The sequence below is a fragment of the Octopus sinensis genome, linkage group LG13 (assembly GCF_006345805.1).
Source record: "Octopus sinensis linkage group LG13, ASM634580v1, whole genome shotgun sequence".
NCBI lineage: Eukaryota > Metazoa > Mollusca > Cephalopoda > Octopoda > Octopodidae > Octopus > Octopus sinensis.
Genome location: NC_043009.1, coordinates 21567378 through 21586127, shown reverse-complemented (window position 1 = coordinate 21586127; position 18750 = coordinate 21567378). Strand labels below are relative to the sequence as shown.

Here is an 18750-nt window from a genome sequence, read left to right as displayed (position 1 = left end):
TACATGGTCATTCTATATTACACTGATTGCTATGTGGACTGATAGCCAAGTCCGCTGGAGGAGCTTTCTCTGATAGCTGCACAATTCTCTGCATCCAGCTCTTATACAACCCACTTTCATATATACATATGTGTGTGTGTGTCTACACACACACAAGGGGCGGGGGCTGAAAAGTTCCTGGCTTGTGTGCGTGTGTGACCAAGTGTGTATTTGTTTCCATGTGTCTTTGCTTTGACATACTTGGCCAGCAGTGACATTCTTGTCCTGCATACATCTTAGTAGGGAGGCTCTGAAAGGGGTCTCAGGGAGTAGCGTCCCTGTCTTCCTGAGCTAGTTTCCCCACTACATTTCTTAAAAATTGTGGTAGGGGCTTTGGTCTTGAGACCACTCACGTCTAGAAACTGAGGTTGTGGGTAAGCAAGGGCATGCTCCCTGTAGAAAATCCAGCTCCAAAAAAGCAAAGGAGAATGGGCACAAGCAGCCAGCCCAAAGATGGGCTGCACCTGTCTACCTCGGTTGCTATGGCATTGAGGTAGATCCAGCCACCCCCGTTAACGAGAACAAAACCCAGATTTAAAACACTGGATGATGATGATGATTTTGACTGTTTCCATGTGCAAAGGCCAAGGGAATACAGTATCTAAAACAATACATCAAGGGCTGCATTATTTATTTATTTATTTTATCTATTTATTTGTTTATTTTATTTATTTATTTTCTGTAATGGGAAATGTTTGAGGGAAATTTGAGAGAGATCCAGCTGCTATATCTAGCATCTCAAATAGTCACATACTTGAGGCCTGTTTCCTTCCCTCATTAGTTTAGTATTATCAGTTAGCTTACTTCAGAGGTTGACTGCAACAGCTCTTAACTTATTGCGAGTCTTGCAACAAGTTCACAGGTGCCAAGCCTTCTTTCAAGATTTTGTGTTTGAAATCATTAATCAGTCGGTCGTTGTATTGTGTTGATAATGAGAAACATGTTAGGCAGCTTCCTTTGGTGAATGTTGCAACAACGCCTTATAACGGAGCATAATATTAAACTATAGATGTGTGCTGGAGGAAGCAAGCCAGTAATTGCCCTGTTTCGGAACCTCTGCAACCCACAATGCCATCGACGCTATCGTTTATAAAATGTAGTATATAAAATTTTAAAAAATGAAATAAAAAAAAAACAAGCGAAAAGGAATTGGAAAATAGAGCAACCACCAACAACTCACTGATTTACCAACTATGAAAACACACACACACACAGATGCAAAGAAAACAAACACAAATAAAAATGCTAAAATACAACAACAATAACAAGAAGCTGCATATTGAGAACCTGGAATGCTTTAGACCAACTTAAGATTTATGGCTATGTAAGAAGAGAAAAGGCAAGTATGAAGAGACACTGGGGTGGCGGTGGTGATGGTGGCGGCAGTGGCAGCAGCTGTGGTGATCGTGATGGTGGCATTGGTGATGATGGTGGGTTTTGTTGGTGCGGGTGGTAATGTTGGAGATGGTGATGGCAGTGGTGGTGGAAAGGGATTCAGTGTGCTATGCCAGATGCGCACACACACACATGTACATACAATACACACACAAACACACATTTGTGCATACAGTACACACAGACACACGTAGAGATGAGGGTGGTGGTGGTGGTGGTGTTTGTAGGGGTGGTGGGAAAGAATAACAACTCTAGACATACCTGATGTATTGTTGTTAGGAAAACAAAACAACAGGTGAGTTTCATTATCTAAGTGATGTAATTAGTCTTTGAAGTGCAGAGCTGTTGATTGCTGCTTTGTGTTAATAATGGTTCAAAGATAGCGGAAGGAGGTTAGTGAACTACTATCCTAGTTGGCAGCAAAAGACAGACTATATATATATATATATATCACCGTGATCACTGTGACTGACCAGGTTATCAGATGTTGCTACACATCGCTGGTCACAATGCGTTTTGCATTGTTCTAACCTTCAAATGACACCACCCTGCTGGCTAAGCAAGCAGGCCAACAGAAGAAAGAGTGAGAGAAAGTTGTGGCGAAAGAGTACAGCAGGGATTGCCACCACCCCCTGCAGGAGCCTCGTGGAGCTTTAGGTGTTTTCGCTCAATAAACACTCACAACGCCCGGTCTGGGAATCGAAATTGCGATCCTACGACTGCGAGTTCGCTGCCCTAACGACTGGGCCATTGCGCCTCCACATATATATATATATATATATATACACACACACACACACACACACACAAACATACACACATACACACAGATACACCTGCATACACATATATGTGTATAAATGTATGCGTGAATATATATATATGTGTGTGTGTGCTGTTGATGATAATGATTATGATGATATTATTTATTATTGGCGTTATGTCGAATAGCTGTTGTCACATGTAGGAGGAATCCGACTTTCGGCCAAATCCATCATGAGGGTCACCCCGTGACCCACCTTTAGTGGCTATGGCAAAAGAGGTCGTGTGGTGGGTGAAGCAACAAAATATGTTTCAACACACAAGTTCCCATCAAGAATCTTACAAACCAAATACAAAAGCTCAATGTATATCACCATCAGCTTCATCATCACCATCATACTCTTGTTTTCCATGCTGGCATAAGTTGGACAGCTTGACAGGAGCTGGCAAGCCAGAGGACTGCACCAAGCACCACTGTCTGTTGTGGCATGGTTTTTACATATGTATGTATGAGTGTGTGCATATGTATGTATCATCATCATAAGTCCATTTTCCATGCTGGCATGGGCTGGACAGCTTGATAGGAGGTGGCATGCCAGAGGATTGCACCAGATTCCACTGTTTTGGCATAATTTTTATGGCTGGATGCCCTTCCTAACACCAACCACTTTATAGATTAGATTGAGTGCTTTTCATGGCACCAGCACCAGCAAGGCCTCTCTCGCTCTCTCTCCACTACACTCTTGGAGTGGTTGGCATTAGGAAGGGCATCCAGCTGTAGAAATATTGCCAGATCAGATTGGAGTCTGGTGCAGCCACTGACTCTCCAGACCTTAGTCAAACCATCCAACCCATGCCAGCATGGAAAACAGACCTTAAACAATGATGATGATATATATGAAATTGTATATATATGAAATTGTAACAGTTGTTTAACCCTGAGTAAGCCATAACTGAGTAAACAGACCTATATTCAATTACATCCAAGCTACAATCTTCCTGTCTATTTTCCAGCCATGTCACGAGTAATAGATGAGAAGAAAACAAAGATATTTTGTTTTTTATGTCTTTATGGTATTTTGTAATTGTAATTTCATTTCAATGTTAATTATTTTTAAAAATAAATTTTGGGAGGGAGGCGTGGAAAGAAATAGGTTTGGGCCATTACTAAAAAAGTAATTTTTAAATATTTCAGCTTTAGTATTTGGTCTGCAAGATTCTTGATGTGAAGTTGTGTATTGAAACATATTTTGCTGTATCTCAGGGTAGTATTGGGTGGGTGGGTGGGTGGGTCACTAAGCAAATAATAAACACATGGATCTCTGGTAGCTGAAGCTTTCAGATGAGATAACAAAAGACCGAGATTCTTGGTGCCTTGCTGTACTCAAGAAGATCTGTGTTCTGTTGCAGAAGTGCTAAGGCCACTTACACTGGGGAAGAAGACTGACCTGCAAGAGTCGTGTGTTGGTGCCATGTAAAAAGCACTTGTGCTGGTTCCACATAAGAGCATTCATGTGGTGCCACATAAAAGTACCCAGCACACTCTGTAAAGGAAGGGCATCCAGCCATAGAAGCCATGCTAAGTCAGACTGGAGTCTGGTGCAGCTCTTTGGTTTGCCAGCTTCTGGTGAAACCATTGAACCCATGCTAGCATGGAAAACAGATATTGCATGATGGTGATGATGATGCACTTGTTCTGTTTCACTTCTTTATTTTTATTAGTCAGTTGTTTAACCATTTAACCAATTAATTGCTTGTTTGATTAATTGTTCAGCCAACCAATAAGGTCTGCATCTCAACGTCCTTTCTTTGCCATTTGTGGTCTCATCAATGACATATGTGCCCTTTCCATTCCAAGTCTGTTTCAGGTCCACATGTCTGCCACTCCTAGTTTACAGGTTCAGTATTTATATGAGATGTGACTGCCATTACTTTGCCAGAATCGGTAGAGCATCAAATAAAACATATTCAAATGCACAACATTATTCAATCAGATAATGCAATGTTCATTTTTGTTTCAATCGTTTTTGTTTATTTTGCAGATTGAGAATGAGTGCCAAAAATCTGTTAAAACTAACATGGAGAAGATTACAAACGACTATCAACAGATGAAGAAAGAAAATGCTGCATTGATGGCAAAACTAAAAGAAAAGTCTTAACTGTTCATAAATGAGGGGGAAAACTAAACAAATAAAATTTAATTTCCTAATATTCCAGATATTGATTGTTAAGGTAAGTAAATATTGATGCCCTGTGGGTGTTGAAACTCTACTGGTGTTGATAATGATGGCATTATTATTATTGTTATAAAGGTGGTAAACTGGCAGAATCGTTAGCACGCTGGCGAAATGCTTCATGGTATTTCGTCTGCCTTTATGTTCTGAGTTCAAATTCCGCTGAGGTTGACTTTGCTTTTCAACCTTTCAGGGTTGATAAATTAAGTACCAGTTGTGTATTGGGGTTGATCTAATCGACTGGCCCCCTCCCCTCCAAATTTTGGACCTTATGCCTAGAGTAGAAAAGAACTGGCAGAATTGTTACTGTGCCAGGCAAAATGCTTAGTGGCATTTCATCTGTCTTTACATTCTGAGTTCAAATTCTGCTAAGGTTGACTTTACCTTTCATCCTTTCAGGGTTGATAAATTAAGTACCAGTGAAACACTGGGGTTGATATAATTGACTAGTCCCCCCCCCCCCCGAAAATATCAGCCCTAGCGCCTGTAGTATAAAGGATTATTATTATTAAAAAGGCAGTGAGCTGGCAAAACCATTGGCACTCTGGGCAAAATGCTTCGCAGTATTTCATCTGCCGCTGTGCTCTGACTTCAAATTCTGTCGAGATTGACTTTACCTTTCATCCTTTTGGGTTCAATAAATTAACTACCAGTTGCATACTGGGCTTGATCTAATTGATTGCCCCCCTCCCCAAAACTTTCAGGCCTTGTGCCTTGAATAGAAAAGAACTGGCAGAATTGTTACTGCACCAGGCAAAATGCTTAGTGGTATTTCATCTGTCTTTACGTTCTGAGTTCAAATTCTGCTGAGGTTCGCTTTGCCTTTCATCCTTTTGGGATTGATAAAATTAGTACCAGCTGAGTACTGGGGTTGATGTAAATGGCTCACCCCCTCCCCTGATATTGCTGGCCTTGTGCCAAAATTTGAAATCATTATTATTATTACCTCTGCCTTTGCTAAGGCGGCGGTATTGTTTTCAATTGTGTTTGTTTGTTTTTTTTGTCCGTGGACAAGATATCTCAAGAACCACTGGATGGATTTAGTATTCTTGTTTGTGAAAGCAGGCAAGTTTATTTCAGATATTCTCATTTTAAAAATCATCTCTGGCTAATTGTTGAGAGAACGTTGGTGTTGCCTTGGCAGAGGCATGCGCTCTCTGAGTGCTCTTGTTGTTATTGTGTTATTGTTATTAAGTTTGAGAGCTGGCAGAATCATTAGCTCATCAGACAAACTGCTTAGTGACATTTTGCTCATTTTGCTTTCAGTTCTGAGTTCAAATTTTGCTCAGGTTGACTTAGTGTTGATGAAATAAGTACCAGATATGCACTGGGTCAATGTATCTAACCACTGCCCCCAAAATTTCAGGCCCTGCTACCACCTGACACCATCAATTGTCATGTCATGATGGTGAGGGACAAAGACACACACACATGTATATATATACTCTTTACTCTTTTACTTGTTTCAGTCATTTGACTGTGGCCATGCTGGAGCACTGCCTTTAGTCAAACAAATTGACCCCAGGGCTTATTCTTTGTAAGCCTAGTACTTATTCTATCGGTCTCTTTAGCCGAACCACTAAGTTACGGAGATGTAAACACACCAGCATCAGTTGTCAAGCAATGTTGGGGGGACAAACACAGACACACAAACATACACACACACACACATATATATATATATATATATATATATATATATATACACACATATATACGATGGGCTTCTTTCAGTTTCCATCTACCAAATCCACTCACAAAGCTTTGGTCGGCCCAAGGCTATAGTAGAAGACACTCGGGGCGGCGAGCTGGCAGAAACGTTAGCGCGTCGGGTGAAATGCTTAGCGGTATTTCGTCTGCCGTTACGTTCTGAGTTCAAATTCCGCCGAGGTCGACTTTGCCTTTCATCCTCTTGGGGTCGATAAATAAAGTACCAGTTTCACACTGGGGTCGATGTAATTGACTTAATTCCTTTGTCTGTCCTTGTTTGTCCCCTCTATGTTTAGCCCCTTGTGGGTAGTAAAGAAATATATAGTAGAAGACACTTGCCCGAGGTGTCACGCTGTGGAACTGAACCCGGAATCATGTGGTTCATAAGTAAGCTACTTACCACGCAGCCACTCCTACGCCTATATATATATATAAACTTAATTTAACTTTAATTTAAATATTTTAATTTGGAATTTTATATTTTTTATATTTATATTTTATATTTTTTTAATTACCGTATTTGACGGCATATAGGACGCGCTTTTTTCCAAAAAATTTGGCTCAAAAAATCGCCCTGTGTCTAATATGCGAAGTCAAGACCCTCCCATAGGTTAATCTTCTCCCAGACGCTCACTAACCTAGCTTACGATAAGTATTTCTACCTACGCTAACGCCTTAATGATATTTTCCGTACTCATGCATCATTATTTTATTGCTAGTATTATTATTATTACCAGTATTATTACTTTAAAATACGAATTATCGTAAAAATCAAAGCAATCTACCGTAAATTGTTAGGCTGCAATCCATGACACACGTTTACTAATATCAGCTGATCGGAACCCTAACTCGATGCCATCTGACGGTGAGGAGTAAAACTACGGAATGCACATGATCGTTGCGAGTTCGTATATATACGGAGGTAGGTTGGATATCTTGGTACAACAAAGTTTATGATCATAACAAAACACACTACAACAGTACAAGCACCCTCACGGCTATGGCAGCAAAAAGATCAAGCTACAAAATCTACAAACTACGAGTGGTAGATTATGCCAAGGAGCATGGAAATAGAGCAGCAGCAAGGGTTTTTGGGCCACCACCTACAGAAATAATGATACGTGTCTGGCGACAGCAAGAAGAGCAGCTGATGAGAGCACAGAAAGGTAAACATAACCTTTGTTGCCCAGCCCCACATTGGCCAGAACTTGAGGATGATATAAAAATGTGGGTGCTTGATGAGAGAAACTCAGGGAGAAGTGTATCTACCAAAATGATAATTCATGAGGCCATGAGAGTAGCAGAACAACGAGGGATACAGAAGGTTGGTGTTACAGGTTTATGAAACGGAAGGGTTTATCAATGCGTACAAAAACATCCATTGCACAAAAAATACCTGCTGATTATGAAGAAAAACTATTAGATTTTCATAGATTTGTTATAAATGCAAGATGATGAAGACTTTTCTGGTGTAGAAGATGATGAAGAGTTTTCTGGTTAAAAAGATGATTACTATTGTAATTTGTATGCTTGCTTTTATACAGCAATGTTTTCTGCTTTTGTAATGTGCTGCTAGACTGCTTTCAACAATATATGCTTAAATACACTTAAAACTTTTTTTGCTGAAATGAGGGTGCGTCTAATATGCCGTCAAATACAGTAATTTTTTTCTATGTATTGGCTTATGATTTTCACTGTTTGATTTGCCTAATAGTGGTTTTATCTCTAATTAAATATAATATATATATATATATATGTATGTATGTATGTATACACACACACAACAATGAGCTTCTTTTAATTTCTGTCTACCAAATCCACTCACAAGGTGCCATGCAGTGGGACTAAAACTGGAAGCATGTAGTTGGGAAGCAAATTTCTTGCCATCTCTTTGTACACCTTTAACCCTTTCGTTACTATATTTCTGACCAAAATACACCCCTTATGTGTTTCAATTAATTTCTACCATAATCATAAATTTAGTTTGGTTTCATTAAACAACTATAACTTTTTTATTTATCAATATATTAATGTGATTTTTGGAAGATAATTTAATGAAATGTTCTCAACCAATTCTATACTATAATTTTTGTCACAAAGTGACTCTAATTGCAAGTAGATACAGGTAAATTCAACAAAATATAAAATTATTAAAATTTTGTTCAAACATCGCTATAGAAAATGGGTTATTAGCTAATATTCAATTGGGTATACAACAAAATTTTACGATAGAATTTGTTATTCTGGGTAACTTTCTGATACCCATAATAATATTTATGGCAAAATAGTCTTAATTTCAGTTAAGGTTGTGGGAAACCACAAACTATCCTTTCTTTCGCTTTGTTTACATTCAGCGTAACGGTTCGTTTCCGCCGTAGGCTCATTCGAAAAAGTAAAAAGAAATAGTCTAAGGCTTTACTCTCCTGGGAAAGTCTGTGGCTTGGTCCAGTTTCTTCAGAAAAATCACCGAAAGAAACAGTTTTTAAATTTTCACTCCATTCAGGTGCCAATTCATTTTCTTTATCGCTGTCGGAGCTCTCGGATTCACCGTTTTCACTTTCGGAAAATGAAACATCAGATTCATTATCAAATACCACATGCTTTTTTTTTTCAGTCATAGAGTTAGATTTATCAAGGTCTTCAGTAGAAAATCCTTCGAATTCTGACTCGCTGCTTGATATAATGAAATTCGTATCCATTTTTTGTCAGAATTACAAATTTTGAAAACACAATAGGAACAAATTTTGGAAAAAAATCACCCAAAATTCACGGAATTAAAATTACACTTCGATCATTGTACAAAACTGTAGATGAGCTGTTTACGAAATATAATCTCTTGTTTTCACGAATGTACTAAAGAGATTTGCTCTGATATTCTCATTTAAATATGAATAGGTAAATACGGGCGGTTTGGTCACATTAACCAAAATTTTTTTCAGGCGGCTTTGGGCAGTTTGGTAACGAAAGGGTTAATGCTGTGTATTTGTTTGATAAGTCAGTAAAATTTCTCTTTTTTTTTTTTCCAGGAGCAAAAAAAAAATCTCAAAGAACTCCAACCGGGAACTTTATGTTTTGAAATGAAAATAGAAACAGAAAAAAAAAAAATGTCTTCCTCCCTCCTTTTTTTTTTTTATAGACTGATTCAGTTTTTTTTAAAAAAAAAATGTTTACTTAAATTTTATATTTATCTGGTGGAATCTTTAAAGCATCAGAAAACATGCTTTCTTACGGCTCTTTACACTCTGTGTTCAAATTTCCACCAAGGCCAACTTTGTCTTTCATCGTTTGGGGTTGAAATAAAGTACCAGTCATGTACCGGCATGAATGGTGTCAACTAAGACCTCTCCTCAAAACTGCTAGTATTGTGCCTATATTAGCAACATATATATATATATATATATATGTGTGTGTGTGTATAAATAAAAGCGGTATGCTGGCAGATTTGTTGGGCAAAATGCTTGGCAGCATTTCTTCTGATTCTTTAGGTTCCGAGTTCAAATCCTGCTGAGATCAACTTTGCCTTTCATCTTTCCAGGGATGTACTGGAGTAGATGTAATCCCACTAAAATTGCTAGTCTTGTGCCATTATTATTATTATTATTATTATTATTATTATTATTAAGGTGTCTAGCTGGCAAAATTGTTAGCATTGGGGGCAAAATGCCTAGTAACCATTTCATCTGTTTTTACGTTCTGGTTTCAAATGCTACTGTTGTCAACTTCGCCTTTCATCCTTTCAGGGTCGTTGAAATAAGTACCAGTCGAGTACAGGGGTTGATGTAATTGACTATCTACTTTCCCCAAAATTTCAGGTCTTGTGCTTGTAGTAGAATGAATTATTATTATTATTATAATTATTAGCCCCATTTTTTTTCTCAGACCTAAGATAAGGTCCGTTTGCTGCTGTTAGAAAATTATCTGCCTAATTGAAAACCGATGTTGCTGGTGCTTGTTGATAATTAAAAAAAAAACAGAAAAAAGAGCACAAACTATTTTCTTGTAATTTTCTATACAAACAATAAAACAAACAAAAAATCCTCACAAATATCTTTGTCACTATTGATGATGTTGATATTATTGTTATTGTTATTGTTTAATCTCAGATGAACCCTGATTAAGCAAACCTATGTTGAAAGGCATTCCAGCTCTGAACATCTCACCTTTTTCTAGGTAGAATAAAGCATTATTCAATGTACTGGTTGAATGTGATTTGAAGGAGCTTTTTGCTGTTGTTTTTAGCAAGTCGAATGACCACACACAAACTCCCTTTTGGTTCTGGGTTCAGTCCCACTGTGTGGCACCTTGGGCAAGTGTCTCCTATAGCCACAGGCCGACCAAAGTCTTGTGAGTGGATTTAGTAGAAAGAAACTGAAAGAAGCCCGACGTATATATGTATACATACATATATATATATACGTGTGTTTGTTATTTGTGTCTCTGTTTGTCCTACCACCACCACCACCACCCTTGCTTGACAACTGATGTTGGTGTGTTTACATCCTCGTTACTTAGCGGTTCAGCAAAAGAGATCAGTAGAATAAGTACTAGGCTTACAAAGAATAAGTCCTGGGGTCGATTTGTTCGAGTAAAGGTGGTGCTCCAGCATGGCTACAGTCAAATGACTGAAACAAGTAAAAGAATAAAAGAAGAGAGAGACGAAGTGGATCAGTTAAGTTTGATCTGGAAATTGATAATAAATTCTCGATAAACGATTCGTTTTTGATATCTGCCTTTGTTGTGAATGCTCCTTAGATTTACATATTGAAGAAAACAAGCTGTTATTAGATAATTGATAATAACTGCCACCAAAACAGATCAGATCTCTTCTCTTGGATATTGACCAACTTTAAGTAAACTGCATACTTCGTCTTGTTTTTCCTCTTGCCAGCATTTCTCTAGTCTCTCTTTCCTCCCCCATTCTCTCCTCCCCTTCTCTTTCTGTCGACTTTTTTTTTTTAGCTCAGTTATTTTCATGTCTTTCCTGTGTTTGTATAATTTTTTTTTTTACCTGGCAGAATACAAAACCAGGGGATTAAAAAATATAAGATGATACGTAAGTGTAGTGAATGCTCTGCAGACATCTGAAAAGTATGTGGGGCAAAAAAAATTCAACAACAACATCAATAAAATCTAGGGGAGGAAGGACCGGAGACAAGGCCAACAGCCATGAGTAGGGTAAGAGGGAAAAAATTAATAAATGAAATAAACACGCTAATAAAACATGCTACTAAAAACACTTCTTCTTTATGCCTTTAACCCTCCAATGCGGAGTATAGGCCACTTGTAGCTGAATTCCATGTTGCATAATTTTTGGCTTCTGTACTTATACTCTGCCATGAATGTCCCCCTTTCTCTAGTTCCTTTTGTATTGATCTCCGCTACAAGTTCTTAGGCCTACCTCTCCTTCTATATCTATCTGGTTTCCACTGTAAAGCACTTTTCGCTACATTTGGTGTGTCTTTTCTAATTTTGCTACCAATCCACTTCCACTTTTTCTTAAATATTTGCTCCTTAATTGAAACTTCATTTGTTCTTTGCCATAGCTCCATATTGCTTGTCTGTTCGGGCCATCTAATTTTAAGTATACTACGCAAGCATCTGTTGATGAATGATTGTATTTGCTTATTTGACTAAACTGTTGTTCGCCATGTCTCAGCCCCATACAATAACACCGCTTTTACGTTAGTGTTAAAAATTCTTATTTTGTTCTTTATTGAAATTACACTTGCGCTCCATACTTTCTTTAACAGGTGAAAAGCAGTCCTTGCCTTACTTATTCTCCTCTTAATATCTTCGTCGGTGCCGCCTGAAAACGTTATCTTACTACCTAAATACGTAAACTCGGCTACATCCTCTAGTTCACCGGTTTCTAGTTTAATATGTTTGCTGTTTTCTTCATTAATGCGCATAATTTTTGATTTGTCGCTGTTGACTGTCAATCCTAGTTTGGCTAAAAACACTGGAGTCAGTCAAAGGCAACTGAAATAGTATGGAGAAAAGACAAATATAGAAACATAATCATCAGGATGGAAGTTTTCCACACAATTAGCAACCTCCTTTCTATCATCGGCAAGCGGTTTCAAGATGCAGGGCTTAGGGATATATGTGTTGAATCGGGTGTCACAGCAGATGGATCAGTGACTGGGATCATGGAAGGTCACAAGTACAACCGTGCAGTCAAGGTGCACAAACTTGTGCATGAAGCATTAATGAGGCTTGCCTCACCTAGCAGAAACATTGAAGGTCTTAGGCAACTTTCAAAGCAGTGTAAGCCAAGATGTCCCTCCAAGAGGTTCTTGGAAATGAGTCCTGCACAAGGATCTTGGAGTTGTTTCAAACCTATCTTGAATTCTTTAGATGCGTGTACAGTCTGTTGGCTTTCTGGATGTCATACATAGACGTAGTGCAGATCATGCTTGGCCTAATACGAGCTTCCAGAAGGTAACTGGATCCTCTATCTTGTGTCCATCGGAAAGATGATCCCATGGTGTTTTGCCTATGACAAGGTGAACTATGTTCGATTCCTGACCTATTACTATGCAATGATGTCTCAACTCCACATTGAACATCCTGAAGTTCATGCACACTTCATGAACGGTGGTTTCGCAGTCCAGGTTGGAGAACAAAATCCATTTGGACGTATACCAGTGGACCAAACAATCGAAGAGGCGGTTAACAAGGACACCCAAACTCCTGGTGGCTCGAAAGGATTCAGTCTGGAAGCTGGAGCAGTGGCTAGGTTCTATTTAATCTCAGAGTATCGCAGCTCATACTTGCGGCAGCTGAGAGATATGACAAATAGAGCAAAATACATTCCTTGAACAACGCTGACCTCAATCAGTCAACGATCAAGAAAGATTACGCGGATATCCAATCTTTTTTTCCAGCTCATGGATGCAAGTTGGCTAAACTTATTCAAACCTGAAAATGAGGATCTTGTAAGTTTGAGTTCCACTTGAGTATCACTGCAGCACTACAAGATATAGAAAAAGATCTCCTGGATGCTAACAAACTTGGAGAAGAATCATACCAGATCTTTAGACAAGAAGCTGATGTGCCATCTAAAAAATTCCATGACAGGATGACTAAAATGAGACTGAAAACTTTCTCGGACATCAGAGAGAAACCATGCACTCAAGGGCATGCCAAGGATGTGGTTTTGAAAGGTGACCGAGACTTGTTTGATCACATGATCCTTGTAGCAGAAATCAGAAAACTACATATGGCCGATGTACTGACTCAGCTTTTGGGTCCTCTACCAGTTGCACTTGCCGATGGCGACGGGACTCTCCGTAAGACCAACAAAGCATCCCTATCTAGAGAGTTGGAGAAGAATGTTGCTGCAGCAGAAATTCTTCCAAGTCCGTCAGCAACAGTTATTAATGGGATGAGCTTGGTCCAGAAACTTCTCCCAGATCTCAGAGTCATTGATGACGCACGTTCTCCATGAAGGAGCCCAGAGTCATCGTATTGATGTTGTTTTTTATTTTTACAAGGAATCATCCATAAAAAATGCAGAAAGAATTAACAGGGGATCTGAAACAGGAACCCAGTTCAGAAGCATAGCACCTGGGCACAGGTAAGTTGCTCAGCAGCCCTCCCAACAAAGCAAGTCTGATAAAGTTCCTGGTGGATGAGTGGAAGGGACCAACATACAGAGAAAACAGAGGGACAAATATCGTTTTGTAACATGTTACGATCTTTGCTTCAAGATCACGACAGAAAGGAAATGCTCTCCCTTTACATATCTATCTATCTACCTACCTACCAACCTACCTACCTATCTATCTATCTATATATATATAGTGTGTGTACCACCACCGTTTGGCAACTGGTGCTGGTGTGTTTACTTCCCCGTAACTTAACGTTTCGGCAAAAAGATACTGATACAGTAAGTACCAGACATTTTTTTTTTTTAATGAACAGAAACAGTTATGTTATTGTTATTTGATTTCAGATTAGTCTTCATTGACCAGATGTATGATCAAAGGTGTTCAAATCCTAACCTTTTCCTCTTTTGTATATTAGGAACAACAATGTCTTATGCGTTCTCTCCTTCTTTAAGACAGAAAGGTTTGATCTGAAGATATCACGGTGTTGTTTTACGCAGGTCTAGTAAACAGTAATATATATATATATATATATATATATATATATATATATATATAGTAGAAATATGTTACAAAAAGAAAATATAAAATACACGTGGAAATGTAAGGGTAAAATATGAAAATCAACGAAAATGCACATAGCAAATAAAAAAAGGCTATTTATGACAGGCAATGACAAATATATACATTTAGATTGATTGAGGTAGTGATACGAGTCATAAAAGTCATTATTATGAGATGACTATAAGATGATAATAAAGTAAGAGAACAAAATGGACCATGATTTACGCAAAGCTATTCATCGTTTGAAAAACACCGGCTAATGCACGGTGTCAGGTCTAATAGTTCCTGAGAAAAAAGATTATTTGTAAGGGAGGATTTAGAGATGTGAGTGGTGTAGGAAGTGTATAGGGGTTAGTGGTTTCAATTGAAGAGTTAGTGGTGTTCTGTATTGAGTTGTGTGTTCATATTTAGTTGGGGGAGAAATTTGTTGATGAAAAATGCCTCTTTATTCAACCTTTGTTGCATTGTGGTGTTCTGTGAACATTGGTAAAAGGAAAATATTTGGAAATTGGGATTAAGATTCCTGGCACACCTTTCTATGTGTTCACTCACCTGGGTGGCGGATTTGCTCTATGTGAATGGTGATTCTTTGACGGAGCGAAATTTCTGTTTGTCCAATATAGAGTTTACCACATCCTATGCATGTCATGACATAGATTACATTTGCTGAGGCGCAGGTGAAATTTGATTTGATCTTAAATATTTCTCCTTGTTTGAATTGGAATTCTGAACCCTCCAGAAGGTGGGGGCATGTTCCACAGTTAGAACGTCCACATTTAGTGTAAATTTAAACACAGGAGAAACTACCTTTAGCAGGTAGTTTTACACGCTAGAAGAAGCAGCCAAAAACTAACAAAACCACATTTAAGAGTAATTTCGGAGAGAATGAAAAATAAAAAAACTTTTACCTTACTATTTTTTTACGGTCATACCTAGATTTCGAATTTTATTTAGCAAATAAAATAATTTGCTAGGCGAAATTCTCATCAGTAACACTAACATATAATTTAGAGGCAAATAACACGTGTTTCATCATTATATATTATAATTTTTCAAATTCACCGCGCAACAAAAGAAAAAGTGCCGAACTAATCTTCTACTTAAAGGTAGTTTCTCTTCTGTTTAAATATACACTATTTTATATTGAAAATATGTTGTCTATTGACTTTTTTTATACGTGCTAGGCTACTAGTAGTGAAATTATAAAAAAACTCGCTACCCTATATATTTTATGTATGTATATATATATATATATAAGCAGTATATATGTACACCGGCGCAGGCGTGGCTGTATGATAAGAAGATTCCGTGGCACCTTGCGCAAGTGTCTTCTACTATAGCCTCGGGCCGACCAAAACCTTGTGAGTGGATTTGGTAAACAGAAACTGAAAGAAGCCTGTTGTATATATATATATATATATATATATATATATATATATATATAAAAAAGAGATAATGGTGTCATTGAGACCCAAAGGTGTCAGGTAATGCTGAATAAGTGCTATAGACAGACCATAGTTAAGTTCCAGATTCGGTAATATTGCGAATAAAGGGTTCAACGTTGGTTCTATGTCAGCGTGTGTATATAAGAATTTTATGCGTAATAAGATAAAAAAAACCAAGGCTGTATAGATTAGAGCATTTATATATAGAAGGTCTTACAGCTGTTTCTAGCATATTAATTAATAATATCCCTTCATTGGAGACGGTGTGAGAGGAAAAATTTAGTCATAGTTGTGATACAAATAGAGACTGAGGTGGAGAAAAGCAAATAGATGTAAGATATGTGTGGGTATTGAATTTGTAAATCCGTTTTATAGGCATAATGGTATATATACAATATTCCAATATCCTTTGAGTAAAATCCAAAAGTCCGACAGAGTTTAATATGAATCCTTCCAAATATAGAGTTTATAAGCAATGTAAGATTCTCATAAATATGGTCATTCCCAGTAGGAAATTTATAGAGAGTGTAGCAGAGTCTCGGTTTGTATGTATGTATGTATGTATGTATATCATTATTCAGTTTATTTCAAGATTTCTTGCCAATAGAGAAAGAACCGCTTCTAGCCCAGAGCCAAGGCTTCTTCATTGAAATTTCAATATCAACAATAGTGTACGTATGTACGTACGTATGTATGCATGTATGTATGTATGTATGCATGCATGTATGTATGTATGTATGTATATATGTATGTACGTATGTATGTATGCATGTACATACATACATACATACATACATACATACATACATACATACATACATACATACATACATGCATATATAGATTTGTATGTTTTATGTATGTATTCTCATGCATATAGTTATATATCATATACATTTCAATGTTAAACTTCTGGAAAGTTTTACAGATTTTTACAGTTCCAGTGAAGGATTGGACCTGTAGTCTTCGAACTAGCTTTCTCCTTTTTGGTTTTAAGAAGCCTAATTTCTCAAGATTGGTATTTAGGCAGTGTGTTACATATCCCAAGGTCCCAATAATTACAGGTATAAACCTGAACTTGTAATCTGCATAGAGTAACTGCAGATTTCTCAATAGTTCAGCATAGGTGTTCTCTTTTTCACTAATCTTCAGCTTTATGTTAACATCTGCTGGGCAGCTAATTTCCATAACTGTACACAGTTTTTCTTCTCTATCCCAAATCATTATATCGGGTGTGTTGTGCTTGAGGTCTTCAATGGTACATGCTACCAGTGTTCCCTTTTATTGTGAGTGGCTATGGCGTGTACGGGTGTGTGTGTGTGTGTGTGTGTGAATATGTGTCTTTTAAGTATGATTGATTTTAATGTGTGGTAACAGGTTAATAATCATTGATTAGGTTTATTGAGGAGGGGGAGGGGGAAGAGAGCGGGGTAAGAATTAGGACGGAAAAGAAAAGCGACAAACCAAAGAAATGTAATGTAAAACACCAACAAACAAAATAATGGAAAACGAAAAGAAAAACAGTATTCAAAATATAAGAGAGAGAGAGATAGAGAGAAAGAAAGAGGGAGAGAGAGGGTGAGAAAGCGAGTTGTATGTTGACTATGCTACATTGTCTTGGGGAAAAGAGCGAGGGAGAGACTGAGAGAGAAAGAAAGAGACAGAGGTGGGAGAGAGGGGAAGATAGATAGATAGAGAGAGAGAAAGTAACAGAGGGAAAGAGAGAACGAGAAAAAAGAAAGAAAGTAACAGAGAGAAAGAGAGAGAACGAGAAAAAAAGAGAGAAAGAAAGTGATAGAAAGAGAAAGAAAAAAAGAGAAAGAGAGGAAGAGGGAGAGTAAGTGAAAGAGAGAGAACGAAAATGAGTGGGTAATAGAGAGAAGTAAAGAGAGTGGAGAGAGTGAGAAAGTGAAAGACAGACAGAAAGAGAGGGATAGGGAGAGAAGGAGAGAGAAAGAATGAGTTTTTCTACATATGAACTTATATCTTTGATATCGATTCTTGTTTGAAGATTTTAATCTTATTGACTGACCAACCAAATACGAACATTAATTTTATTTTTTATGTGTTTCCATATATATATGTATATGATGATGATGATGATATATATATATATATATACTAGCTTAAGGTGCCCGCGGTAAGGTGCGCGGGTAAGCGTGTGGTTCTTACTTTCTGTTGCTTCCTTTCTGTTTTTTATCACCACATTCTCCCTTTTTGTTTCTCTCTCCTTTCTCACTTTCCCACTGTCTTACCCTTCCTGAAAGCGCTGTCGAAGGCGGGGAGGGGGGGAGATATAGGACGCTGTAAAACGACGTTATAAAGACAAAGTGAAGGGATGTAGACGCTGTGAAATGACGTTATATATAGAAAGTGAAAGGAAGGGAGGAAAGAGAGTAAGTGATGGAGGAAGACAGATACATAAAAGAATGAGAGTAGACTTGCCAAAGTGCGTTTTTGGTCCTAGCAACGACACCTTTTAAGATGGGGATTTCTAAACTAGCCCACTCGCATCCTCACCTCATTTTACATGTCCGTGTAAATTTTGGAGTCAATCCGACGGGATCTAGTGGCCTTTAATCCGTTCTCAATGCCAAAACCAGACAAACAAACAAACAAACTTTTCGCATTTCAGAATTATAATATAGACTAGCTTAAGGTGACCCGCGCGTAGAGCAGGTAAGAGTGTGGTTGTTACTTTTTGTTGCTTCTTTTCTGTTGTTTATCACCACATTCTCTCTCTTTGTTTCTCTCTCCTTACTCTCTCACTTTCCCACTCTCTTACTCTTCCTTTCTCTCGGACTCTCCCTCGCTTTCTCTTTTCCTTTCGGAACGTAAAAAGCACCATCTGCACGTGGCCGATGGCAGCGCAGCCTTGACTGGCTTCTGTACCGGTGGCACGTAAAAAGCACCAACCAATCGTGGCCGCTGCCAGACCCGCACCCCTGGCACCTGTGCCGCTGGCACGTAAAAAGCACCCACTACACTCTT

The 18750-nt window shown here is 38.1% G+C and overlaps 1 protein-coding gene across 2 annotated transcripts in view; it reads left to right on the top strand.

The window, feature by feature from the left end:
* Nucleotides 1-9232, top strand: part of LOC115218569 (coiled-coil domain-containing protein 22 homolog) — a 94270-nt gene extending 85038 nt beyond the window's left edge. Inside the window, exons 17-18 of one of the 2 annotated variants that reach the window (XR_003882243.2) lie at nt 4239-4428; nt 9167-9232. Coding sequence is in view for 1 of the 2 variants with exons in the window: in XM_029788460.2 (XP_029644320.1) it covers nt 4239-4355 (117 nt within the window). In the remaining variant the exon portion in view is untranslated. Of the gene's footprint in view, nt 1-4238; nt 4430-9166 lie in introns of those variants that run through there. The other variant, XM_029788460.2, reaches the window with a different exon arrangement.
* The last annotated feature ends 9518 nt before the right edge of the window (nt 9233-18750 follow it).